The sequence below is a fragment of the Scyliorhinus canicula genome, chromosome 6, assembly GCF_902713615.1.
Source record: "Scyliorhinus canicula chromosome 6, sScyCan1.1, whole genome shotgun sequence".
NCBI lineage: Eukaryota > Metazoa > Chordata > Chondrichthyes > Carcharhiniformes > Scyliorhinidae > Scyliorhinus > Scyliorhinus canicula.
In genome coordinates, this window is record NC_052151.1 from 178,821,781 (window position 1) to 178,843,911 (window position 22,131).

Sequence of the window (22,131 nt, forward strand, 5' to 3'; positions counted from 1 at the left end):
TTCTGATGCCTGCCCTCTGCCAGCTCTGGAACCCACCATCCATCCTGCCCGGGACAAACCTGTGATTGTTGCATATCGGGGTCCAGGCCGATGCTCCCTCCACCCTCTTGTACCTCCTCCACTGTCCCCAGATCCGCAGTGTCGCCGCCACCACCACCGGACTTGTGGAGTAACGGGTCGGCGGGAATGGCAAAGGAGCTGTTATCAAAGCTCCCAAACTAGTACATTTACATGACACTGCCTCCAGCTGCCGCCCCCCCCCCCCCCCCCCCCCCCCCCCCCCCCCCACCCCAAACGGCCATTTCCCAATCATAGCTATATTGGCCGCCCAGTAGTAGTTGCGAAAGTTTGGCAGCGCTCCAACAGCGATCTCCTTACTCCCGGGGTCTTATTCGCCCACACAAAGCCCGTAATGATCCTACTCACCCGCTTAAAAAAGGCCTCAGGGATGAAGATGTGGAGGCACTGAAAGACAAACAGAAATCTGGGGAGGACAGTCATTTTCACGGTCTGCATCCTCCCTGCCAGTCCACTCCCGTCGGGGGCTCTGACTCGTATTGTTTACTATAGAATTCCTTCAAGACTTCGTTCCCCCTCCCTGGATCCAAGACCGTGTTACCCTCCTTATTCTTTACTCCCCCGATTTCCTTGGCTGCCTCCCACTTTCGCAGTTGGTGTGCCAGCATTCTAATCACTTTCTCCCTGTACTCATAGACTGCCCCCTTTGCCTTCCTCAGCTGTGCTACCGCTTTCCCTATGGTCAGCAGTTCAAACTCCGCCTGCAGACTCCGCCGCTCCCTCAGTAGCCCCGCCTCGGGGGGGCCTCCGAGTATCTCCTGTCCACTCGGAGTATCTCCTCCACCAGTCTCTCCTTCTCGGCTCTTTCTCTCTTTTCCCTATGGGATCGAATTGAGACGAGTTCCCCTCTGACAACTGCCTTCAGAGCCTCCCAGATCGTTGCCGCTGCTACCTCACCCGTATCGTTTGTTTCCAGGTAATCCTGGATGTTCCTGCTAATCCGCCCGCAAACCTCTTTGTCCGCCAGCAGCCCCACATCCAGTCTACAGAGTGGGCGCTGCCCTCTCTCCTCACTAAGCCGCAGGTCCACCCAGTGCGGGGAATAGTCTGAGACTGTGATTGCTGAGTATTCTGTCCCCGCCACCTTTGGGATTACCGCCCTGCTCAAGACAAAGAAGTCTATGCGGGAATAAACTTTATGAACGTAGGAGAAAAAAGAGAACTCCTTCGCTCTTGGCCGCGCAAACCTCCAGGGATCCCCCCCACCCCCCATCTGCTCCATAAAACCCTTCAGTTCCTGAGCCACTGCTGGTCGCTTCCCTGTCCTGGACTTCGACCGGTCCAGCTCAGGGTCAATGTGTTAAAGTCTCCCCCCGTGTCAGGTTGTGTGACTCTAAGTCCGGGATTTTGCCTAGCATGCATCTCATAAATTCCACATCATCCCAATTCGGAGCATAAACGTTCACAAACACCACCCGGACCCCCTCCCACTTTCCACTCACCATTATATACCTGCCCCCTTATCTGCCACAATTCTCTACGGATCAGAATTGCTACACCCCTGGTCTTCGAATCCAGCCCTGAATGGAACACCTGTCCTACCCATCCCTTTCTCAATCTTGTGTGTTCTGTGAGCTTTAAATGTGTCTCCTGAAGCATTGTTATGTCTGCCTTTAACCCCTTTAAATGTGCGAACACGCGCGCTCTTTTGACCGGCCCTTTCAAACCCCTCACATTCCACGTGATCAGCCTGGACGGGGGACTAACCCCCCCACCGACTAGCCATCGCCCTTTCTTGGCCAACCTCGAGCCCGCACCCTTCGCTTCCTCGAGCGCCCCCAAAGAAAGCTGCTGCCCCCGACCCTCAATTGGTACCCCAAAATTGATACCTCCTCTGTCAGCAAAGCAGCATCCACCCCCTCCCCCCCCCCCCCCCCCCCCCAACAGCCCCACGACCCAAAACCCCCCACCAAGCACCAGCTGGGCACTTGCTCACACGCCACTACGCTCCTGAGAGTCAGCTGATCCTGGCAGCTCCCGCCCTGGCGCCGATCAGGCCGGGCCCTCATTGTCCGGACCCCTCTCCCCACATGAATAACCCAATTAAACTACCTCTCCAGCCCCAGTGAGTGAATAGTAATACGAAACAAAAAATAAACAGAAAACACTAACATTGCCCCGTGAGGAGACACTTGTTGAACCAAGGCCCCAAATTCACACTAAGTACAGACCGACCCCCCCCTCCCCCCCCCATATCTCAACTTTGCCGAAAACACTGCACCCTCCAGCCACCAGCCATCCTTACACGCACCCAACATTGAATACAATCTTGTATTAGAAACGGTACCGTGTTACCCAGCCCCACCGCCGCATTCCACCAAAGCTTAACTGCCCTGTAATTCGAGTCCAGCTTTTCTTGTTTGACGAATGACCGGCGTCTCAAAATAGTGATGCCGTTCCTTGTACGTGACCCATAGTGATGCTGGGTGTAGCATCCCAAATTTCACACCCTTGCTGAAGAGGGTCACCTTCACTCGGTTGAATCCAGCGCGCTTGTTGGCCAGCTCCGCACCCAGGTCCTGGTAGATGCGTATCACGCTGTTCTCCCACCTGCTGCTCCGTTCTTTTTTTGCCCACCACAAGACAAGTTCCTTGTCCGAGAAGCAATGAAATCTCATCACCATGGCCCTCGGCGGTTCATTTGCCTTGGGCTTCCTTGCGAGGGCTCTGTGCGCCCCGTCCAGCTCCAGGGGTTGAGGGAATACCCCCGTCCCCAACAGCGTCTCCAGCATCTTGGACACAAATGCTCCCGCATCCAGCCCCTCCACACCTTCGGGGAGGCCCACAATTCTCAACTTCTGTCTCCTGGACCTGTTTTCTAGGTCCTCCAGCCTCTCCTGCCACTTCTTGTGGAGGTCATCCTGCGCCTCCACCTTAAGGGCCAACACAACCAACTCAACCTCATGGTCGGATAGTTTTTTCTCCATATCCTTAATCGCTTTCCCTTGTGTTGCCTGAGTTGCGATCATTTGTTCTATTGATGCCTTCATCGGGGCCAGCATGTCCTTTTTAAGATCAGCAAAGCAGCCCCTAAGGAACTCCTGTTGCTCTTGTGCCCTGGTCTATACCGGCCGCCATGCCGTGCCTCGGCGCCCCCTCCGCACGCTTCTGTCTGCTGGGACTTAAACGCTTCACCCAGCCACTCCTGGTCCAGCTATCCATACAACAGAGAGGGAATCCTTTTGGCAGTGTTCACTTCACCAATCTGCCCCAAAAAGTCCGTGGAAACTCCTGAAAAAGGTCCGAGAGTCGGTTCCAGACGGGAGCTGCCGAATGCGCGACCTACTCCTCCATGGCCACCACAGGAAGTCTCGTCACCGCTTCTTCAATGGCCTTGGCGAGATCTTTTCACAGTTGTTCCCTCTGCTGCTAGAATTCAGCTTTAATAAAGGCCCTCAAGTCAGCTTGAGGCCTTTAAGCTCTCCCTTCCCCCGCCTGCATGCTGGAAGAGGCTTTTGTCTTTGCTGCAGCTTCAGCCAAATCTTTCAGTTGCTGCCGGGTCTGGTAACCAAGAGACATACCATTCCTGGGGGAAAGTACTCCTCCAACATTCACCTACGTCTTTTCTTCAAAATTCCACCCCGTATTGATTAAAAAAGAGCTCTTTTCTGTAACCTTGGGCAGGAGCTGCGTTGTGTGTGACCACTTACTCCATAGCCCACACTGGAAGTCATCTGCAAACTTACTGATCAACCCTCCTACATTCATATCTAAATAATTTACATAAACCACAAACAGTAAGGGCCCCAACACTGATCCCTGTGGGATCCCACTGGACACAAGCTTTGAGTTGGAAAAACAGCCCTTGAACATCATCCTCTGCTTCCTGCCGCTCAGCCAATTCTGGATCTAATTTGCCAAATTTCCTATTAGTCTCCCATGTGAGACCTGTCAAACGTTTGTGAGACTGAAGAAGATTACAGAGATAAGGAATGCCATATATAGCATGAAATTGCTTGACCAGAAACCAATATGAGTCAGTGAGCACAAAGGGGACTTGACACTTGACAAGTAAGGGTATATAATAAATGAAATGGCAGTTTTCTGAGAAGCTATTGCTGTCCAGAATACATCTTGGCCCTAAAATGGAGGTCATCAATATTGCACTTATACTGATATGATACTATGGCCTCTCTGTATAATCACAGTCCATCTCCATATCTTAAAGATGAAAAATCAACCCTATGGAGAATTGATTCTTTAATTTTTAAAGTACACTCTTACAGGCAACTATGCACTTCAATAATCTTTATTGTCACAAGTAGGCTTACATTAACACTGCAATGAAGTTATTGTGAAAATCCCCTCGTCACCACATTCCGGTGCCTGTTCGGGTACACGGAGGGAGAATTCAGAGTGTCCAAATTACCTAACAGCACGTCTTTCGGGACTTGTGGAAGGAAACTGGAGCACCCGGAAGAAACCTACACAGACACGGAGAACCTGCGGACTCCGCACTGACAGTGACCCAAGCTGGGATTCAAACCTGGGATCCTGGTGCTCTGAAGCAACCGTGCTAATCACTGTGCTACTGTGCCGCCCACTTAAAATAACAATTAAAATGATTTGCATCAGGTCCCCCTGAGGTGAATGCAGATGAAACTAGACATCACTTGTCACTGGGACTATCCTATCTATCAAATATTAACATGATGTACAACATATACATATTACTTATGTATACACAACACATTTATGCACTTAAATACAATAAACCTATCTTCTTCAAAACTGTAGGACAAATAGAAGACTAGAGATTTTGTCATCCCTTCCCCAGTACTCAATCATATCCCTTCCAAACAGTGAGGGAATTCTGCCCACTGCAGCCCCTGAACGGGGCTCACCCTGAGCGCCAAACAGAGCAGGATGCTCCTGGCCCATGGCACCAGACACAATCTGGTTTACACCCACACTGGGCATGAACCAGGCTTGCATTTTTAAATGAGTGAGGCTGGCAGGAATCACGACTGGCCTCCATCAGCAGAGACCAGATGTGATAACCACGCCAGTGCTTGGAGGGCCATTAAAGCCCCCGTTTGGTCGGGGACAAGGCCCTGACGTGGCACCCTGGCAGTGTCAGGTTGGCACTGACAGGGTGCCATGATGCACTGCCAAGGAGGGGACTGAGAGGGGTCATCGTTCTAAAAGGCAGGATGTATTGAGTGGGGGAATAACATGGGAGGAGCCTGAAATGGGGGCAAACAGGGCTTCAGCAACCCCATAATTGGGGTGTTAGTCACTCGGGGGGGGGGGGGGGGGGGGCGAGAGGGGGCTGGGACCATCAATGGGGAGGGGGTGTCTGATGCCTACGAGTGGATGGGGGTGTGGAGGTCGAGATACCCTTTAAAAACAGCAGCCCAATTTCCAAGGAGCCGACCTGACCGGCTTATTTACGTCCTGCACATGTCTTTCTCAGCAGGAAACTCCCTAAGCTCTAAAGAATTGGAGAATTGCATTGGAATTAATGAGAATCGCACCGGTACAACCAGTGCGATCCTCATCAATTTTCCCGCCCGTAATGACACTTGGGGCAAAATTCAAAGTAGGGTGGCACGGTAGCACAATGGTGCTTCACAGCGTCGGGGTCCCAGATTCGATTCCAGGCTTGGGTCACTGTCTGTGCGGAGTCTGCACGTCCTCCCTGTGTCTGTATGGGTTTCCTCCGGGTGCTCCAGCTTCCTCCTACAAATCCCGAAAAACGTGCTTGTTAGGTGAATTGGATATTCTGAATTCTCCCTCTGTGTACCCAAACAGCCCCGGAGTGTGGTGACTAGGGGCTTTCACAGTAACTTCATTGCAGTGTTAATGTCGGCCTACTTGTGACAGTAAAGATTTTTATGTAATCCTACCGGAGTAGAATTGCTCCTGATCTGCATTGGCACTTGGGGCCATTACCCTGTCAATTGTTTATTAAAAGCTATTCATATTTGAAAGTGAACAGAAGCCTCACAGATCAAAGGATCTGAGTGGATTTAAAGCCTTGCAATGTATTTTGGCTTCCTATGAAGTAACAGCTGGTGTGTTCTACAGTTCGGTCTGAGGCAGCAGGTGTAAGGGGCGGTTAAGTTAAAAAGTAGGGATTTTTCACTGTTTGTGCTTAGACTGGTCTTTAGCTTCCAGACAGGGGTGATTGATGGGGGGGCGCCGGGATGGTCTCTAATATGGCGGGTTACTGCTATGGCTGTCTGATGGGGGTGGGGTGTTTAGATTTGTGATGTGGGGGACCCTCCAATGGAGGCACTTAGGCTCCATACTTACTCCCTTGACCCACTGCAAGGTCCATCTCGTCAGGGCCATGCTTAAACATACTTGCACCAATCCACGCCAGCGTGATTCCCGACCAAGAGGACCAAAGCATCAAGGAGGCGAGGAGAATCTGATGTCCAGCCCGTTAATCGGATGAAAACGGGTTAAAATTACCCTTTTGTAACCTCCCGCCGGCTCAGGGCGTATAGCTAGCTGCCGCCGCCAATGGGGGACTGGAGCATCGGAACAAGCACCAATTCCATTTTTTGTTTTGACGCTCGATTGTTCATAACATCGAGAACTCTGCTCCCAGTGGTGAGTGTCAGAGAATTCACTCCTTAGTTATTTTTTGGGAGAATTACACCCTGTATATCTCCATAGATAAGCAGACAAACCCTTAGACCTATTCTGATTCTTATAAGTGTGCAGAGTGGGTGTAATTTTGGACACTTTTTCTACCTACCTTCTCCATGACTTCTAAACCTACCATATGTGAGGACTAACAATTTCCCAGGTGTGGCCATGCCAAAGCCGTGAACAACCTTATTCCTAATTTTAGATTATATTTTCTACCAACACAACCATACAACCCAATTTGTTTTCTCAATATCTCAGTGACATTGCTGTGATGCTTCATATCCACCACAGCCTCCAGATTTCTCTCCTGTTTCAAAGCTTTTACTGGAATGGTAATTCTGAATGGTTCCATTACTGCCTTTATTCAACTCATTAATAATGACGAACACAATGATCCCAACACAAAGTTCTGCAAGAGTCATCTCGTGAGCTGGCCCTGTGAACATCTTTTGCCTTTGATAATGACCGTTGCCTATGAGATTACAACCACTTGCCTATGTAGCAACTGTCGATACCATATAATGCAACATGCTTCAACTGGCATTGTTATGACACTCTGGATCAGAGTGTAGTCAATTCCAGCCCCATTTGACCTGGAATTCCAACACGGTTGAAATTAACTTTTATTTTAAAATACCCGAGCTCTTCAGCTGTCCAATAACTAGTTACCTAGTTTGTAAATTAAAGCACAGTTAACTACTTATTATTGTTATGGGTCCGGGCTTAGAAACTCCAAAGTGTATTATGAAGCTCACCTGACCTATAACTTTTATGTTAAATTTGGCTTCAATGAGGACAAGAGCCTTCACTTCCGGTGTGATTCATCAGACGTCCTCGGCGCTCTTATCAAAACAAAGTTTATTATAAGAATGTAGTTAACATATATAAAACACAGCAAGCATTTGTTAGCCATTATAAACATTAAAAAAACACAACAGCTACAATAATCTATGTATATAACTCTTAATGAATCCTCTTAGTAGCTGTTCCAATTCAATACAAAATCCAATAAAGACAAAGGGTGTAGCCCAGCACACTGTAATCTCACTTGAATGGGACTGGTCCTTTCCCTGAGATTCTGGTCCAGTTTCCAACCAGCAGATTCAAAGCTCCTTCTGGAAAGCAACTCTATCTTTAATGTTACCAGGGCAGTTTGCCACACCCAATGTGCTTTCAGTTCACTGGAACAGCTTGAAAGTAAAAATAGAGAAAACAGGGAAAACCTCCTGCAGCTCAACACAGTGCTTTCCAATACTACTACTTCTGCAGTCCAAACTAACAAACCAAATGAAACCAATGAACTAAAATCCCTCTCACCTGACAGCCACAGCCCAGCTCCACCCACAAATGACATCACTGAAGCCAGGTGGTAAAACAAAACCTTTCTTAAAGGGACACTCACATGACATTATTATCAGTAACTATAATGAAATAGGCCACAAATAAAACTGGTTAACTACTATTTAATCTCTAACCCCTGACCCCCATTTTAACTCATCCCACCCGTTAGACACAGTCAAACAAACACAGCGGAAAGAGGAGTTTAATATAATGATGAAAGTAATAGGATAAGAGTCTTTGTTTCAGATGGATGTCTTCCAGTTAGTTTCTTCTTCAGCCTCGGCTTTCAGATGGATGTTATCCTTTCTTTCAGCTTGTAATAGTTTTCACTGCAGACTCACAGAAAGAGTAGGCAGCCAGCATTCAAGAAAGAGAGAGACAACTACTTTAAGGATCTCGAAGCTTCTGCCTTCAGACAGTAAGCAGCAGAGAAGAGTGAGAGAGCTACATCCACCTTGAGGGTCCGGTGGCTTCTCCCGGTTCTCTCTGAAAAATCCCACCTGACCGGAATCAATCACTATCGGTTGCCAATCCCTTGGCCACCAGCCAACCAATTGCTACAAACGCTTCCAATCTCTTGGGTACCATAAAGTCTGGACTCCTCTGCCCAAAATACAAAATTTTATCACATAGTGTGCTATTTTTAATTTCTTACTTTCTCTACTCACCTTAAAGGTATGTCTCCATTAACGATCCATGGGACAAAGCGATAAAGACAAAATAAAACAGAAACCAAGGGAATCAACAGGAAGGCCCTTACAGCATCTATGTGCCAGTTTATCAAAGACAGTCTGGAAATTAAGCTACATAACCTCTTCCGAATAGGCATTATTCTCTAGTTTGGTACTTTGTGACAAATAACTCAACTGGGTTCTGTATAGAACCTTAGTTAGGCCACACCGTATAGAACCTTACTTAGTTAGGCCACACTTGGAATATAGTGTTCAATTCTGGTCGCCACACTACCAGAAGGATGTGGAGGCTTTAGAGAGGGTGCAAAAGAGATTTACCAGGATGTTGCCTGGTATGGAGGGCATTAGCTATGAGGAGCGGTTCAATAAAATCGGTTTGTTCTCACTGGAACGACGGAGATTGAGGGGCGACCTGATAGAGGTCTACAAAATTATGATGGGCACAGACAGAGTGAATATTCAGAGGCTTTTCCCCAGGGTAGAGGAGTCAATTACACGGGGGCATAGGTTTAAGGTGCGAGGGGCAAGGTTTAGAGATGTATGAGGCAAGTTTTTTACACAGAAGGTAGTGGGTGCCTGGAACTCGCTGCCGGAGGAGATGGTGGAAGCAGGGACGATGGTGACGTTTAAGGGGCATCTTGACAAATACATGAATAGATTGGGAATAGAGGTATACGGACCCCGCAAGTGCAGAAGATTTTAGTTTAGACGGGCAGCATGGTGAAGGGCCTGTTCCTGTGCTGTAGTTTTCTTTGTTCTTTGGGTTATAGAACATACAGTGCAGAAAGAGGCCATTCAGCCCATCGTGTCTACACGACCCACTTAAGCCCTCACTTCCACCCTATCCCCATAACCCAATAACCCCTCCTAATGTTTTTTGGTCACTAAGGGCAATTTATCATGGCCAATCCACCTAACCTGCACGTCTTTGGACTGTGGGAGGAAACCGGAGTACCCGGATGAAACCCACGCAGACACTGGGAGAACGTGCAGACTCCGCACAGTCAGTGACCCAGCAGGGAATCGAACCTGGGACCCTGGTGCTGTGAAGCCACGGTGCTAATCACTTGTGCTGCCATGCTGCCCCATACCTTCTATGTAAAGCCATGTTGAGATTCTGTATTAACTGTCACATATCCTTTCTACTGGATTGCTGTATTTTCGTTAAAACTGATAGCTAACAAACAAAACTTCCAATTTCCAAAGTTTGATTTTTTTTTCTCTTCGAATATTAGGATCACAGATTTCCCCCAGTTGGAACCAGTCCAAAGAAAGATGTTGCATTTATGTAGAGCTTTCCCTCACTTTAAGACATTACAAAGCAATTGCAGCCAATGGAATACTTTTGAAGGAGGGACAGTGTTGTAAAGTATAAAACAGCTGTTTTAATTCCTTATTACTTGCTGTTTGTTTTCTACAATAAATACACATAATTTGAAGTAGATAATCAGCTTTAAACATTTCTCAAAAATTCAACATATTTCTGCCAAAGACCTAAAAATCCTGTGTAACTCATCAAGATCTCCATGTTTCATTTTTAGGTTGGATAATTCTTATTTTCAATAAAGAAAATTGTTTAATTGTACCTTATTTTTTCAGAAAGTGAAGTTAATGCTATAATTTATAGAAACAGGTATCTTAGCACAATGGGAGACCATTCATTTTGAAATGCAGCAGCCAGTGTATGCACAGCAAGTTCCCACAAACAGCAATAAGATAATGACCAGATCATCAGTTTTAGGTGTTGGGTGAAGAATAAATTTTGGCCAGGACACCTTAAATTTGTGTTGTAGCTTCTGGCTGGTCTTGAACCCACAATCTCCAATTCAAAGGGATAGTGCTTCCACTAAGCCACAGCTACACCTCTTGAGAGCTATTAAGTGTACAAACCAATAGGTCAAATAATATACACCATATTTCCTTCAGCACTCTGGCAGGTTTGCATAGCTCAATCCTGCATTTCATAGAATCATTTTCAGCACCATCCTTTAGCATTATCTTCAGCAGTGAAACTGAAGCACACGAACGAGGGAATAGCATCACAAAAGGATGAACCAAGAAAAATTAAAGCTGTTCAGTCGTGAAGTGTAGCAAGCCTGAGTTTAGGAGCGACGATGACACTGGGGAATTGTGATAGTTGTTATCTTCAGTAGACACATCTTAATGGCCTGATCGTGCAGCAATGCACCATTTGCATTCTATGTGGCGATGTTTCCTATTAGACCGTTAACAATCACTAAACACAATTAAATACAAAAGGAAACAACGTTGCTCTTCTTCACATACTCAACCAAAGTATAAAACAGCTGTTTTAATTCCTTATTACTTGCTGTTTGATTTCTACAATAAATACACATAATTTGAAGTAGATAATCAGCTTTAAAGATTTCTCAAAAATTCAACATATTTCTGCCAAAGACCTAAAAATCCAATGTAACACATTAAGATCTCCATCTTTCATTTTTGGGTTGGATAATTATTTTCAATAAAGAAAATTGTTTAATTGTACCTTATGTTTTCAGAAATTGAAGTTAATGCTATAATTTATAGAAACAGGTATCTTAACGCAATGAAAGACCATTTTTTCTTGCCTGCACTGAATTTAGGGCCTCTTGGTAGGTGATTTTATCTTGTATCTTTTATGTTTGAATACAAAACTTTCATTAGCAACAAACACCACTTGTGGCAAAGAATTCTCCATCTTGCTAACTGTGTAAAAGTGTTGCATCCCTGTTTGTAAGCGGCCTGGAATAATAATCTTTGGACAGCAGTTGATTGTCAGCAGGCAGAATCTGTGGATAATTGTCATCATAGAATCATAGAATTTACAGTGCAGAAGGAGGCCATTCGGCCCATTGAGTCTGCACCGGTTCTTGGAAAGAGCACCCTGCTTAAACCCACACCTCCACCCTATCCTCGTAACCCAGCAACCCCACCTAACCTAAGGGCAATTTGTCCAATCCACCTAATCTGCACATCTTTGAACTGTGGGAGGAAACCGGAGCACCCGGAGGAAACCCACGTAAGACACGGGGAGAACGTGCAGACTGCACACAGACAGTGACCCAAGCGGGAATCGAACCTGAGACCCTTGTGCTGTGAAGCCATAGTGCTAACCATTACGCTACCATGTTGCCCTAAATCATCATTCGTCCAATTAAAGTTGATTCTTTCAGCATTACCCAATCTGAATATGTTTATAGTATAGGATATTCCAATTTATTTATTTAGTTTTCTAATGTAGCATTCCCCAAACTGGGTTCTGCGGAACCCTGGAGTTCGGTTGGATATATCCAGGGGTTCGGAGGTAGACCAGGCTGATGGATAACATTTGAAAAATCCAATAAAGCTGCTTGTCCAATCAGAGGCTGGCTTCTCCCTGCATTGGCTGCTGATAAGTGCACTGGTGAGCCTATGAGCAGCCAATGTAGTGAAAAGTCAGCTTCTGATTGGACAAGCTGGAAATGGTGGGAAAGGTAAGTCCTTGTAATAACCTCCACGAGGTCCAGAGGGATACCCTGGTTCCCCATAGGACTCATGGAATATGAAGTTCTCCGCTAGTGGGTGGAGGCCAGCCCAGCTGAGGCTCATAAGAACCAAGTAAAAAGTCCTGCCGGTCAGGGACCAGCATGTTGGTTGTCCCAGTGGAACTGTACTGTGAAAAAAGTTCGCTGCCACAAGCAAACTTTTTGTGACCTTGCTTAAATCAACATTCACCTTACTGCTTGGCTTCCTAGGTCTTAATAGTCCTCAAAAGTCATGGCCAGGGCAACAGTGAGGAAGACAACATGGAGAAGCGAGGTAGGCAGAGGTGAACATGGTATGGAACAGGAAAGGTAGTGACATTGAGATGGGAGGGAAAGGGGTCGACGGGCCGGCCAGAAGGGGAAGTGGCTGTGGCCGGGAGGAGGTGGCCACAAAGTGAGGGAGAGAGGCGAGTTTGTGTGTCTGTGCGCATTGAGAGGGAGGTAAAAGTTTTGAGTGTCCATGAGAGATAGAACATAGAACAGTACAGCACAGAACAGGCCCTTCGGCCCTCGATGTTGTGCCGAGCAATGATCACCCTACTCAAACCCACGTATCCACCCTATACCCGTAACCCAACAACCCCCCCCCCCCCTTAACCTTACTTTTTAGGACACTACGGGCAATTTAGCATGGCCAATCCACCTAACCCGCACATCTTTGGACTGTGGGAGGAAACCGGAGCACCCGGAGGAAACCCACGCACACACGGGGAGGACGTGCAGACTCCGCACAGACAGTGACCCAGCCGGGAATCGAAACTGGGACCCTGGAGCTGTGAAGCATTTTATGCTAACCACCATGCTACCGTGCTGCCCATATGTGTGTGTGAGAGAGCGAGGTACGTGTGTGAGAGAGGGGGAGGGGTGAGAGAGCGCGGTGTGTGTGTCTGAGGGGAAGAGAGGGGTGTGTGTGTGAGGGAGGTGTGTGTGTGAGGGAGGTGAGTGTGTGAGGGAGGTGAGTGTGTGTGTGAGGGAGGTGAGTGTGAGGGAGGTGAGTGTGTGTGAGGGAGGTGAGTGTGTGTGTGAGGGAGGTGAGTGTGTGTGTGAGGGAGGTGAGTGTGTGTGAGGGAGGTGAGGGTGTGTGAGGGAGGTGAGGGTGTGTGTGAGGGAGGTGAGGGTGTGTGAGGGTTGTGGGTGTGAGGGAAGTGAGTGTGTGGGTGTGATGGAGGTGAGTCGGTGGGTGTGAGGGAGGTGGGTGTGAGGGAGGTGAGATTGTGAGGGAGGTGAGTGTGTGTGAGGGAGGTGAGTGTGTGTGAGGGAGGTGAGTGTGTGGGTGTGAGGGAGGTGAGTGTGTGTGAGGGAGGTGAGTGTGTGTGTGAGGGAGGTGAGTGTGTGTGTGAGGGAGGTGAGGTAGGTGTGTGAGGGAGGCGAGTGTGTGTGTGTGAGGGAGGCGAGTGTGTGTGTGAGGGAGGCCAGTATGTGTGTGAGGGAGGTGAGTGTGTGTGTGTGAGGGAGGTGAGTGTTTGTGTGAGGGAGGTGAGTGTGTGTGTGTGTGAGGGAGGCGAGTGTGTGTGAGGGAGGCGAGTGTGTGTGAGGGAGGCGAGTGTGTGTGAGGGAGGTGAGTGTGTGTGAGGGAGGTGAGTGTGTGTGAGGGAGGTGAGTGTGTGTGAGGGAGGTGAGTGTGTGTGAGGGAGGTTTGTGTGAGGGAGGTGAAAGTGTGTGTGTGAGGGAGGTGAGTGAGTGTGTGTGAGGGAGGTGAGTGTGTGTGGGGGAGGTGAGTGTGTGTGTGAGGGGGGTGAGTGTGTGTGTGAGGGAGGTGAGTGTGTGTGTGAGGGAGGTGAGTGTGTGTGTGAGGGAGGTGAGTGTGTGTGTGAGGGAGGTTTGTGTGTGAGGGAGGTGAGTGTGTGTGAGGGAGCTGAGTGTGTGTGTGAGGGAGGTGAGTGTGAGGGAGGTGAGTGTGTGTGAGGGAGCTGAGTGTGTGTGTGAGGGAGGTGAGTGTGAGGGAGGTGAGTGTGTGTGAGGGAGGTGAGTGTGTGTGTGTGAGGGAGGTGAGTGTGTGTGTGTGAGGGAGGTGAGGGTGTGTGTGAGGGAGGTGAGGGTGTGTGAGGGAGGTGGGTGTGGGTATGAGGGAAGTGAGTGTGTGGGTGTGAGGGAGGTGAGTCGGTGGGTGTGAGGGAGGTGAGTGTGTGGGTGTGAGGGAGGTGAGATTGTGAGGGAGGTGAGTGTGTGTGTGTGAGGGAGGTGAGTTGAGTGTGTGTGTGAGGGAGGTGAGTGTGTGTGAGGGAGGTGAGTGTGTAGGTGTGAGGGAGGTGAGTGTGTGTGTGCGGGAGGTGAGTGTGTGTGTGAGGGAGGTGAGTGTGTGTGTGAGGGAGGTGAGGTAGGTGTGTGAGGGAGGTGAGTGTGTGTGTGAGGGAGGCGAGTGTGTGTGTGTGAGGGAGGTGAGTGTGTGTGAGGGAGGTGAGTGTGTGTGTGAGGGAGGTTTGTGTGTGAGGGAGGTGAGTGTGAGGGAGGTGAGTGTGTGTGAGGGAGCTGAGTGTGTGTGTGAGGGAGGTGAGTGAGGGAGGCGAGTATGTGTGTGTGAGGGAGGTGAGTGTGTGTGTGAGGGAGGTGAGTGTGTGTGTGTGAGGGAGGTGAGTGTGTGTGTGAGGGAGGTTTGTGTGTGAGGGAGGTGAGTGTGAGGGAGGTGAGTGTGTGTGAGGGAGCTGAGTGTGTGTGTGAGGGAGGTGAGTGAGGGAGGCGAGTATGTGTGTGTGAGGGAGGTGAGTGTGTGTGTGAGGGAGGTGAGTGTGTGTGTGTGAGGGAGGTGAGTGTGTGTGTGAGGGAGGTGTGTGTTTGTGTGGGGGAGGTGAGTGTGTGTGGGGGAGGTGAGTGTGTGTGGGGGAGGTGAGTGTGTATGTGAGGGAGGTGAGTGTGTGTATGTGAGGGAGGTGAGTGTGTGTGTGAGGGAGGTGAGTGTGTGTGAGGGAGGTGAGTGTGTGAGGGAGGTGAGTGTGTGTGTGAGGGAGGTGAGTGTGTGTGTGAGGGAGGTTTGTGTGTGAGGGAGGTGAGTGTGTGTGTGTGTGTGAGGGAGCTGAGTGTGTGTGTGAGGGAGGTGAGTGTGAGGGAGGTGAGTGTGTGTTTGTGTGAGGGAGGTGAAAGTGAGGGAGGTGAGTGTGTGTGAGGGAGCTGAGTATGTGTGTGTGAGGGAGGTGAGTGTGTCTGTGTGAGGGAGGTGAGTGTGTGTTTGTGTGAGGGAGGTGAGTGTGTGTTTGTGTGAGGGAGGTGAAAGTGTCTGTGGGTGAGAGAGGTAAAAGTTCAAAATTCTGAATGATTTTGGAGGATGCAATTCGGTGGTTAGTGAATTAATAACAAGAAAATACAAATGTTATTTTAGTAAAAGAATAAAGGAACAAGTTCAGACATTTTTTACTCACAATTATTATGGTTTGGTGTGTTTTACCTCCTGGCTATAGAGGCTATTGACTTCCATAATTATTTTAGAAAGGCAAAATGTAAAAGGATTTTGGAAAAGTACTTGAGTAATCCGTTTCAGTGGCCTCCTGTTTTATCATTTCTATTCATCGAATCATTGAATACCTGCAGTGCTGACGGAGACCATTAGCCCATCTACTCTCGACCGATCCACTCCGCCCTATATCTATAACCCCATAACCTAACCTGCACGTCCCTGGACACTAAGGGCCAATTTATCATGGCCTGTCCACCTAGCCTGCCCATCTTCAGACTGTGGGAGGAAACCGGAGCACCCGGAGGAAACCCATGCAGACAAGGGAAGAACGTTAAAACTCCGCACAGCCACCCAAGGCCGGAATTGAACCCAGGTCTCTGGCCTGTGAGTCAGCAGTGCTAATCACTGTCTTATAATATATTAATCCACAGTTAAATTCCCGAACATCTCTTGATAATTCCGATTTTGAGGTTTGATCACTTCTCTGTTGCCAGCAAAATTAACTCTTGAAAGGAATAGATCTGACCCAATGTTAAACTTGTTGCTGGTTTAATGACTAAATACATCATCCATTGATAACTTGCTGAAGTTGAGCTCAGGTGGCTGATGATTCCACCTCAGAGCCCATGTCATCAACTGCTTTGCCACACGAGCCTCTGTGTCTTAATTATATGAACAATAGGTTCTGTGCATTCCATTCACACCTCTAATCGGCAAAACACAGATGAGAAGATTACTTAGTAGAGACAGCAGCTTACTAACTTACCCTCGTATCTCGCTTTAATTACAAAACAGTTCCCAATATTGCTGTTCTCCACCATAATCCAGGTCTATTGTGCTAAAATGTATGCCATATAGCCGATTTGCCAACATCAGAACAAATACACGGTGACTAATATAATTTGAAAGCGGCCTTCCATACAAAGTGGCGGTCTCCTTCATAGCTCTCCACTGTGTCAGGAATGACTGTACGCGGCAACAATGCACTGCTTGTTTGAGCTGAGCTTGCAGTGATTCACAGGTAGAACAAAATAAGAAGTCTTAGATGGATCAGAGGTTGTAGCAGCCATTCAAATTGAATGCAAGAGGCAGGAAATGGAGCTGCCTTGCAGTTTGAGGCACCTGGCCTTAGATGCCACCTTGTTTATCTGGGCAATGCTGTGCTTCAAGGGCAAGATGTGGCAATGCCGGCGTTGGACTGGGGCGGGCACAGTAAGTTTTAGAGCACCAGGTTAAAGTCCAACAGGTTTGTTTGGAATCACTAGCTTTCGGAGTGCAGCTCCTTCATCAGGTGAGTCTTCAAAAAGCTATGGGACGCAAAACCAATTGAAAAGAAAATACCTGAGTGTTTTAGTGCAGATTGTCAAAATGCCGGGATTGACATGGTATCACAGAGAGCAAATCGTCCTTCTTAGCGTCTTCAAGAAAAGCCACTCCTATGGTTGGTAATGGGTCTTATTAGTTAATGAAGCCATCAGATGAGCAACTGGTAGTGGCAGAACTGAGAGGAGGCAGGGGCCTCACTGGTCTAGCTTCTATGAGCCAGTGACAGAAAAGGGGAGAATTGTTTTTGACAGTTGGTGAGAAAATTCAATTGGTTCTTCGAGAGGAAGAATTAAATCCTAAGAGAGGATAAAGAAATAAGATGAGAACGGAAAAAGGCTGTAGCTAATTAAACATGCAAAAGGCAGAAGGGTGGGGCATGGACTGCTTTGAAGCACTGACAGCCAGTGCTGACACAGCTTTCCTTTACTGCTCCAAAATGTTTGATGCTCTGTTATCGAAATAAGGCAGCTCATCACATGCTGTTGATCAATGCAGAAAGGCATGATATTAAAATAAAGTCATTCCATATTAAAATCAAGCAGGGCAAAGGATGATTTTTAATAAATACTGCCAGGACTGCTGCCCTCAAATTTTCCTGGGAGCCATCACTGTCATTAGATTTTAAAAGTCTGATTTGATTTTTACCAAGATTTCAGCAAGTGTGTAATGTATAATTAGGTACTCAAATCCTGCTGTAAGAAATTAAGCTGAGCATTTCTGAGGATATGTAGGTAGTTTGTCGATCATCCACCCCACCTCCTTCCAAATTTCAGATGTCAGTGGAGATTACTTAGCTCTTCGCATATTTTGCAAAGGAATTTGAAGGCTGACAGTTCCAGTTAATTGATGTGGTGCATTGCTACGTACAGCCATCATAAGATACTTAGAAAGTACTGATTTGCTAGTTGTTGTTAGCCTATAATCTTTTGGGGGGAGATGTATCCTTATCAATGTTAAATGAAAGCAGATATTTTTGGAAATATTCTGCATGTCAGCCAACATCTACAGAGACATGAACAAAGTTAACATTTCAGAGAAACAGCCTTTTGTCAGAACAAGAAGATGTTAGAAATGTAACAGTTTTTTTGAACTGAGTGCACAGCCAAGGAAAAGAGGTGGAGAAAGGGAGAACACTTTTAACATTTTTCCTGGCACTCCGCATCCTCCATTTTTTTTTAATGCCCACATTGTAAATGTTAAGTCCAGACAGATGAAGATGAATGAGCTTGCTTCCTAAAGGGAGCAAAGTCTCCTAGCCAGCGCGTTTCGCTGTGTGTTTCCCGGCCCTCGCAGTGCCAACAAACACATGGCCGAGACCACACATAGCCTCATTCGATACAGTGGGGAGCTCTGCTCGCCGGAACTACCTCTCCTCCCCCTCCCCAGCCCGAACACATTATGGGAGGGTCCACGGCCACCCAACACCTGCGCTGGGCACTCATGGCCCGATTCCGCACGCAGAAAATGCCAGCTTGGCACCTTGGCTGTGTCACCCTAGTAGTGCCCATGCCAGTACCATCTTGGCACCTTCATACCAAGTGCCAAGCTGGCATTGCCAAGGTGTCAGGCTAGCACTGTTGGGGTGCCCAGATGGCAGCACCAACTTGCCCAAAGGGCATGCAGCTGTGAGCCTCTGATCCCCTGGGAGACCTCCACAAGTGCAGTTCCATCTAGTCCCAGTTTGTGGGGACCAGTGCTGAATGCCGCTTGCCCGAGGTCTCCAAGACAAAGGATTGAATGCTCAGGTGCCTCAGGAATCTGCACATTAGAGTGAGGTTTACTGCCTCACTCTAATATGCAGATTTGCCAAAAATGATCCCTTGCAAGGTGTGGCGAGCCAGGGCGATCCTGGGAATTGGGTCTCCTGACTTTCATCGGCCGCGCTGCACCGCAGTGAGCTGCTTTTCGGACACAACGTGGCCGTTGGATCATGCCCAATAGAATCAGTTTCAGTCCAATGCCATGAACTGGTAGTTAATTGAAAACTGCAACGTCCAAACTGGTCACCAACTTCAAACCTTGGTGTATCACAAAGCTCATTTGTAGTAATTGCAATACAGAGCCAGTCCATGTTACTATTTACCTTCCACAAGAAAAGTAATCCTAATCAGATGTAGCTGTCTTGTTCTCATATCCCTTTATTCTCCTTTTCTTCAACCACATTTCCATCCCATTCTTAAATGTTAACCTGCTCTCTATTTCAAACACTAACTGCTTCTGTCACTGCTTCACAATTGAGGATAGCAGTACAAATTCTGCAATTGGTCTCAGTAACCCTGGATTGGAGGAAGCTGAGGAGGGTAGGTGGGGTGGGGGGGGAAGCTAAAAAGTTTGCATTTATCGACATTCAGTGAGGTCTTGTTATGATGCCCCACACTGTTGAGATTCTACCGCACTCAAGTGTCAGCCTGAGTTACATATTCCTGTCTCAGGAGTGGGCCTTGAACTCCAAGCCTTCTGCTTCCAAGATGAGACTATGGCAAGCCGACTCTAGGCAAACCATTCCTCAGCATGAGTCAACAATTTCAGCAAAGGATATTGATGTAGAATCGAGCATCAGAGCTGCTGCAAAACTTTGTATAAAGTAATTATTTTGTTATTATAATCAAAATTATGCAGCGCTTTTTACACTCCAAATCCAACACTTGGGTGCCATTATATTGCAACATGCAGTTCAAGAATGTATGTTAAGTTTAATGTTGCTGTCTTCTCTTTTCCATGTTGTGAAGATTTCTGTTTCTGGAAACTTGTCACCAAGGAAGTCCTTATATCGCACACTCTCTGATGAAAGCATATGCAGTAATCGGCGAGGTTCTTCGTACAACAGCTCCCGAAGTTCAATGCTTGAACAAGCACTACCAAATGACATCCTGTTCAGCACCACCCCACCATACCATTGCACTCTACCTCCTCGTGCTACACTCAGCCCCTGCGCCACTGGCCTACGAAGTAAGTAAACAGCAACATTTATCCCTCTGCTAATCACAGAATTTAAGTTGTAAAACTATGGGCGCGATTCTCTGCTGCACACGCCGGTTGGGAGAATAGCGGGAGGGCCTCCCGCCATTTTTTGCACCCTCCCGCTATTCTCTCCCCCCCCCTCGCCCGACCCACGTCACGAATCGCCGCTCGCCATTTTTTACGGCGAGCGGCGATTCTTTGCGGCCGATGGGCTGAGCAGCCGGGCCTTTACGCCCGTTTTTTCACGGCAGCAAACACACCTGCTTGCTGCCGTCGTGAAAACGGGTGCTGGATGCCCATTTGGGGCATCCAGAGGCCCGTTTGGGGCGGGAGCACCACCGTTGTGCTCGGGAGGGGACAGGCCCGCGATCGGTTCCCACCGATCGTCGGGCCTGCGTCCAAAAGGGACGCACTATTTCCCCTCCGCCGCTCGACAAGATCAAGCCGCCACATCTTGTCGGGCGGCGGTGGAGAAATGCGGAACCGCGCATGCGCTGGTTCCGTCAATGGCGTGATGACGCACCCGCGCATGCGCGGGTTGGAGCCGGCTCCAACCTGCGCATGCGCGGCTGACGTCATACAGACGCCTGGCGCGCGGCCTTAACGACGGTCGTTAAGGCCGTGATTCCCGGGGTCCCGCTCCTAGCCCCGATGTGGGGGGAGAATTGGGTCCCGGGAACGGGCGTGAAGGCTGCCGTGAAACACGGCAAGTTTCACGGCAGCCTTTACGTCTCTCCATTTGCGGAGCATCTCGCCCTATGTTTCTCCTGTTGTGGACATTTTGCAGTGGTGGATGTATATTTGTTAAAACAGTAGTTAATCTAAATTTACAACAGCTATTACAAGTCATTCCAGGTGATTGAAGATATGTAGAAAGAACAAATGCCAAGAGTGCTGCCATCCAGCAGAGGGCAGCAGAGCAGAGCTACTGATTGGCTGTTCCGGGGAAATTTGCATACATGCAGTGCGGTCAGCCTAATTTGAAGGTGGTTTGCGGAGGGGCTGTTGTCAAGTGACAGTTAAACCCGAAACACTTCCTCAGTGTTTCCCCCCCACCACCTCCTCTAACCAAAAAAAAAAACCACGGTCGTTGGGAAGCGGGAGCAGGGGCCTGTCGTGAAGGTGAGTGAGTGCCTTTAAATTTTCTTACCTTTCAGCGGGAGCAGCCTCCGGATTCTCGGTGGGAGCAGGGGCCTGTCAGGAAGGTGAGTGAGTGCCTTTAAATCTGCTTACCTTCCAGCGGGAGCGACCTCCAGGTTTTCGGCGGGTGCAGGGGCCTGTCGGGAAGGTGAGTGCCTGTAACAAGTCGGGTGGTTGCTAAACCCGAGACACTACACTTGCAGTGTCCCCCACCCTTCCACCTCCTCTAACCTAAGGGTTTGAGGGAATATCAGGTAAGCTCTTCCTTTCTTTTTTCTTGTTTTTTTTAAATCTAGAGGTGATGTCAGGGAAGGCAGTACAATGCTCCTCCTGCAGAATGTTTGAGGTGAGGGACGCCGTCAGTGTCCCTGCTGATTTCATCTGTGGGAAGTGCACCCAACTCCAGCTCCTCAAAAACCGTGTTAAGGAACTGGAGCTGGAGCTGGATGAACTTTGGATCATTCGGGAGGCAGAGGGGGTCATAGATAGAAGCTTCAGGGAGGTAGTTACGCCAAAGAATAAAGATAGATGGGTGACGGTGAGAGGGGCTGGGGGTAAGCAGTCAGTACAGGGATCGTTCCCCTTAGTAACAGGTATACCGCTTTGGATACTGTTGGGGGGGGGACTTACCAGGGGCCAGCCATGGGGTACAGGTCTCTGGCACAGAGTCTGTCCCTGTTGCTCAGAAGGGAAGGGGGGAAAGGAGTAGAACATTAGTCATTGGAGACTCCATAGTTAGGGGGATAGATAGGAGATTCTGTGGGAACGACAGAGACTCGCGGTTGGTGTGTTGCCTCCCAGGTGCCAGGGTCAGCGATGTCTCAGATCATGTTTTCGGGATCCTTAAGGGAGAGGGGGAACAGCCCCAAGTCGTGGTCCACAAAGGTACCAACGACATAGGTAGGAAAAGGGATAGGGATGTAAGGCAGGAATTCAGGGAGCTAGGGTGGAAACTTTGAGCTAGAACAAACAGAGTTATTATCTCTGGGTTGTTACCCGTGCCACGTGCTAGCGAGTCGAGGAATAGGGAGAGAGAGAAGTTGAAGACGTGGCTGCAGGAATGGTGCAGGAGGGA

General features: G+C 48.4%; 1 protein-coding gene across 7 annotated transcripts in view; it reads left to right on the forward strand.

Moving 5' to 3' along the window:
* The window catches only part of LOC119967679 (signal-induced proliferation-associated 1-like protein 2), a 651,675-nt gene that overhangs the window by 557,910 nt on the left and 71,634 nt on the right, over positions 1-22,131 (forward strand). For all 7 annotated transcript variants that reach the window (XM_038800505.1, XM_038800501.1, XM_038800504.1 and 4 more), the window contains one exon: positions 19,685-19,904. In XM_038800505.1, the coding sequence (XP_038656433.1) occupies positions 19,685-19,904 (220 nt within the window). The remainder of the gene's footprint in view (positions 1-19,684; positions 19,905-22,131) is intronic.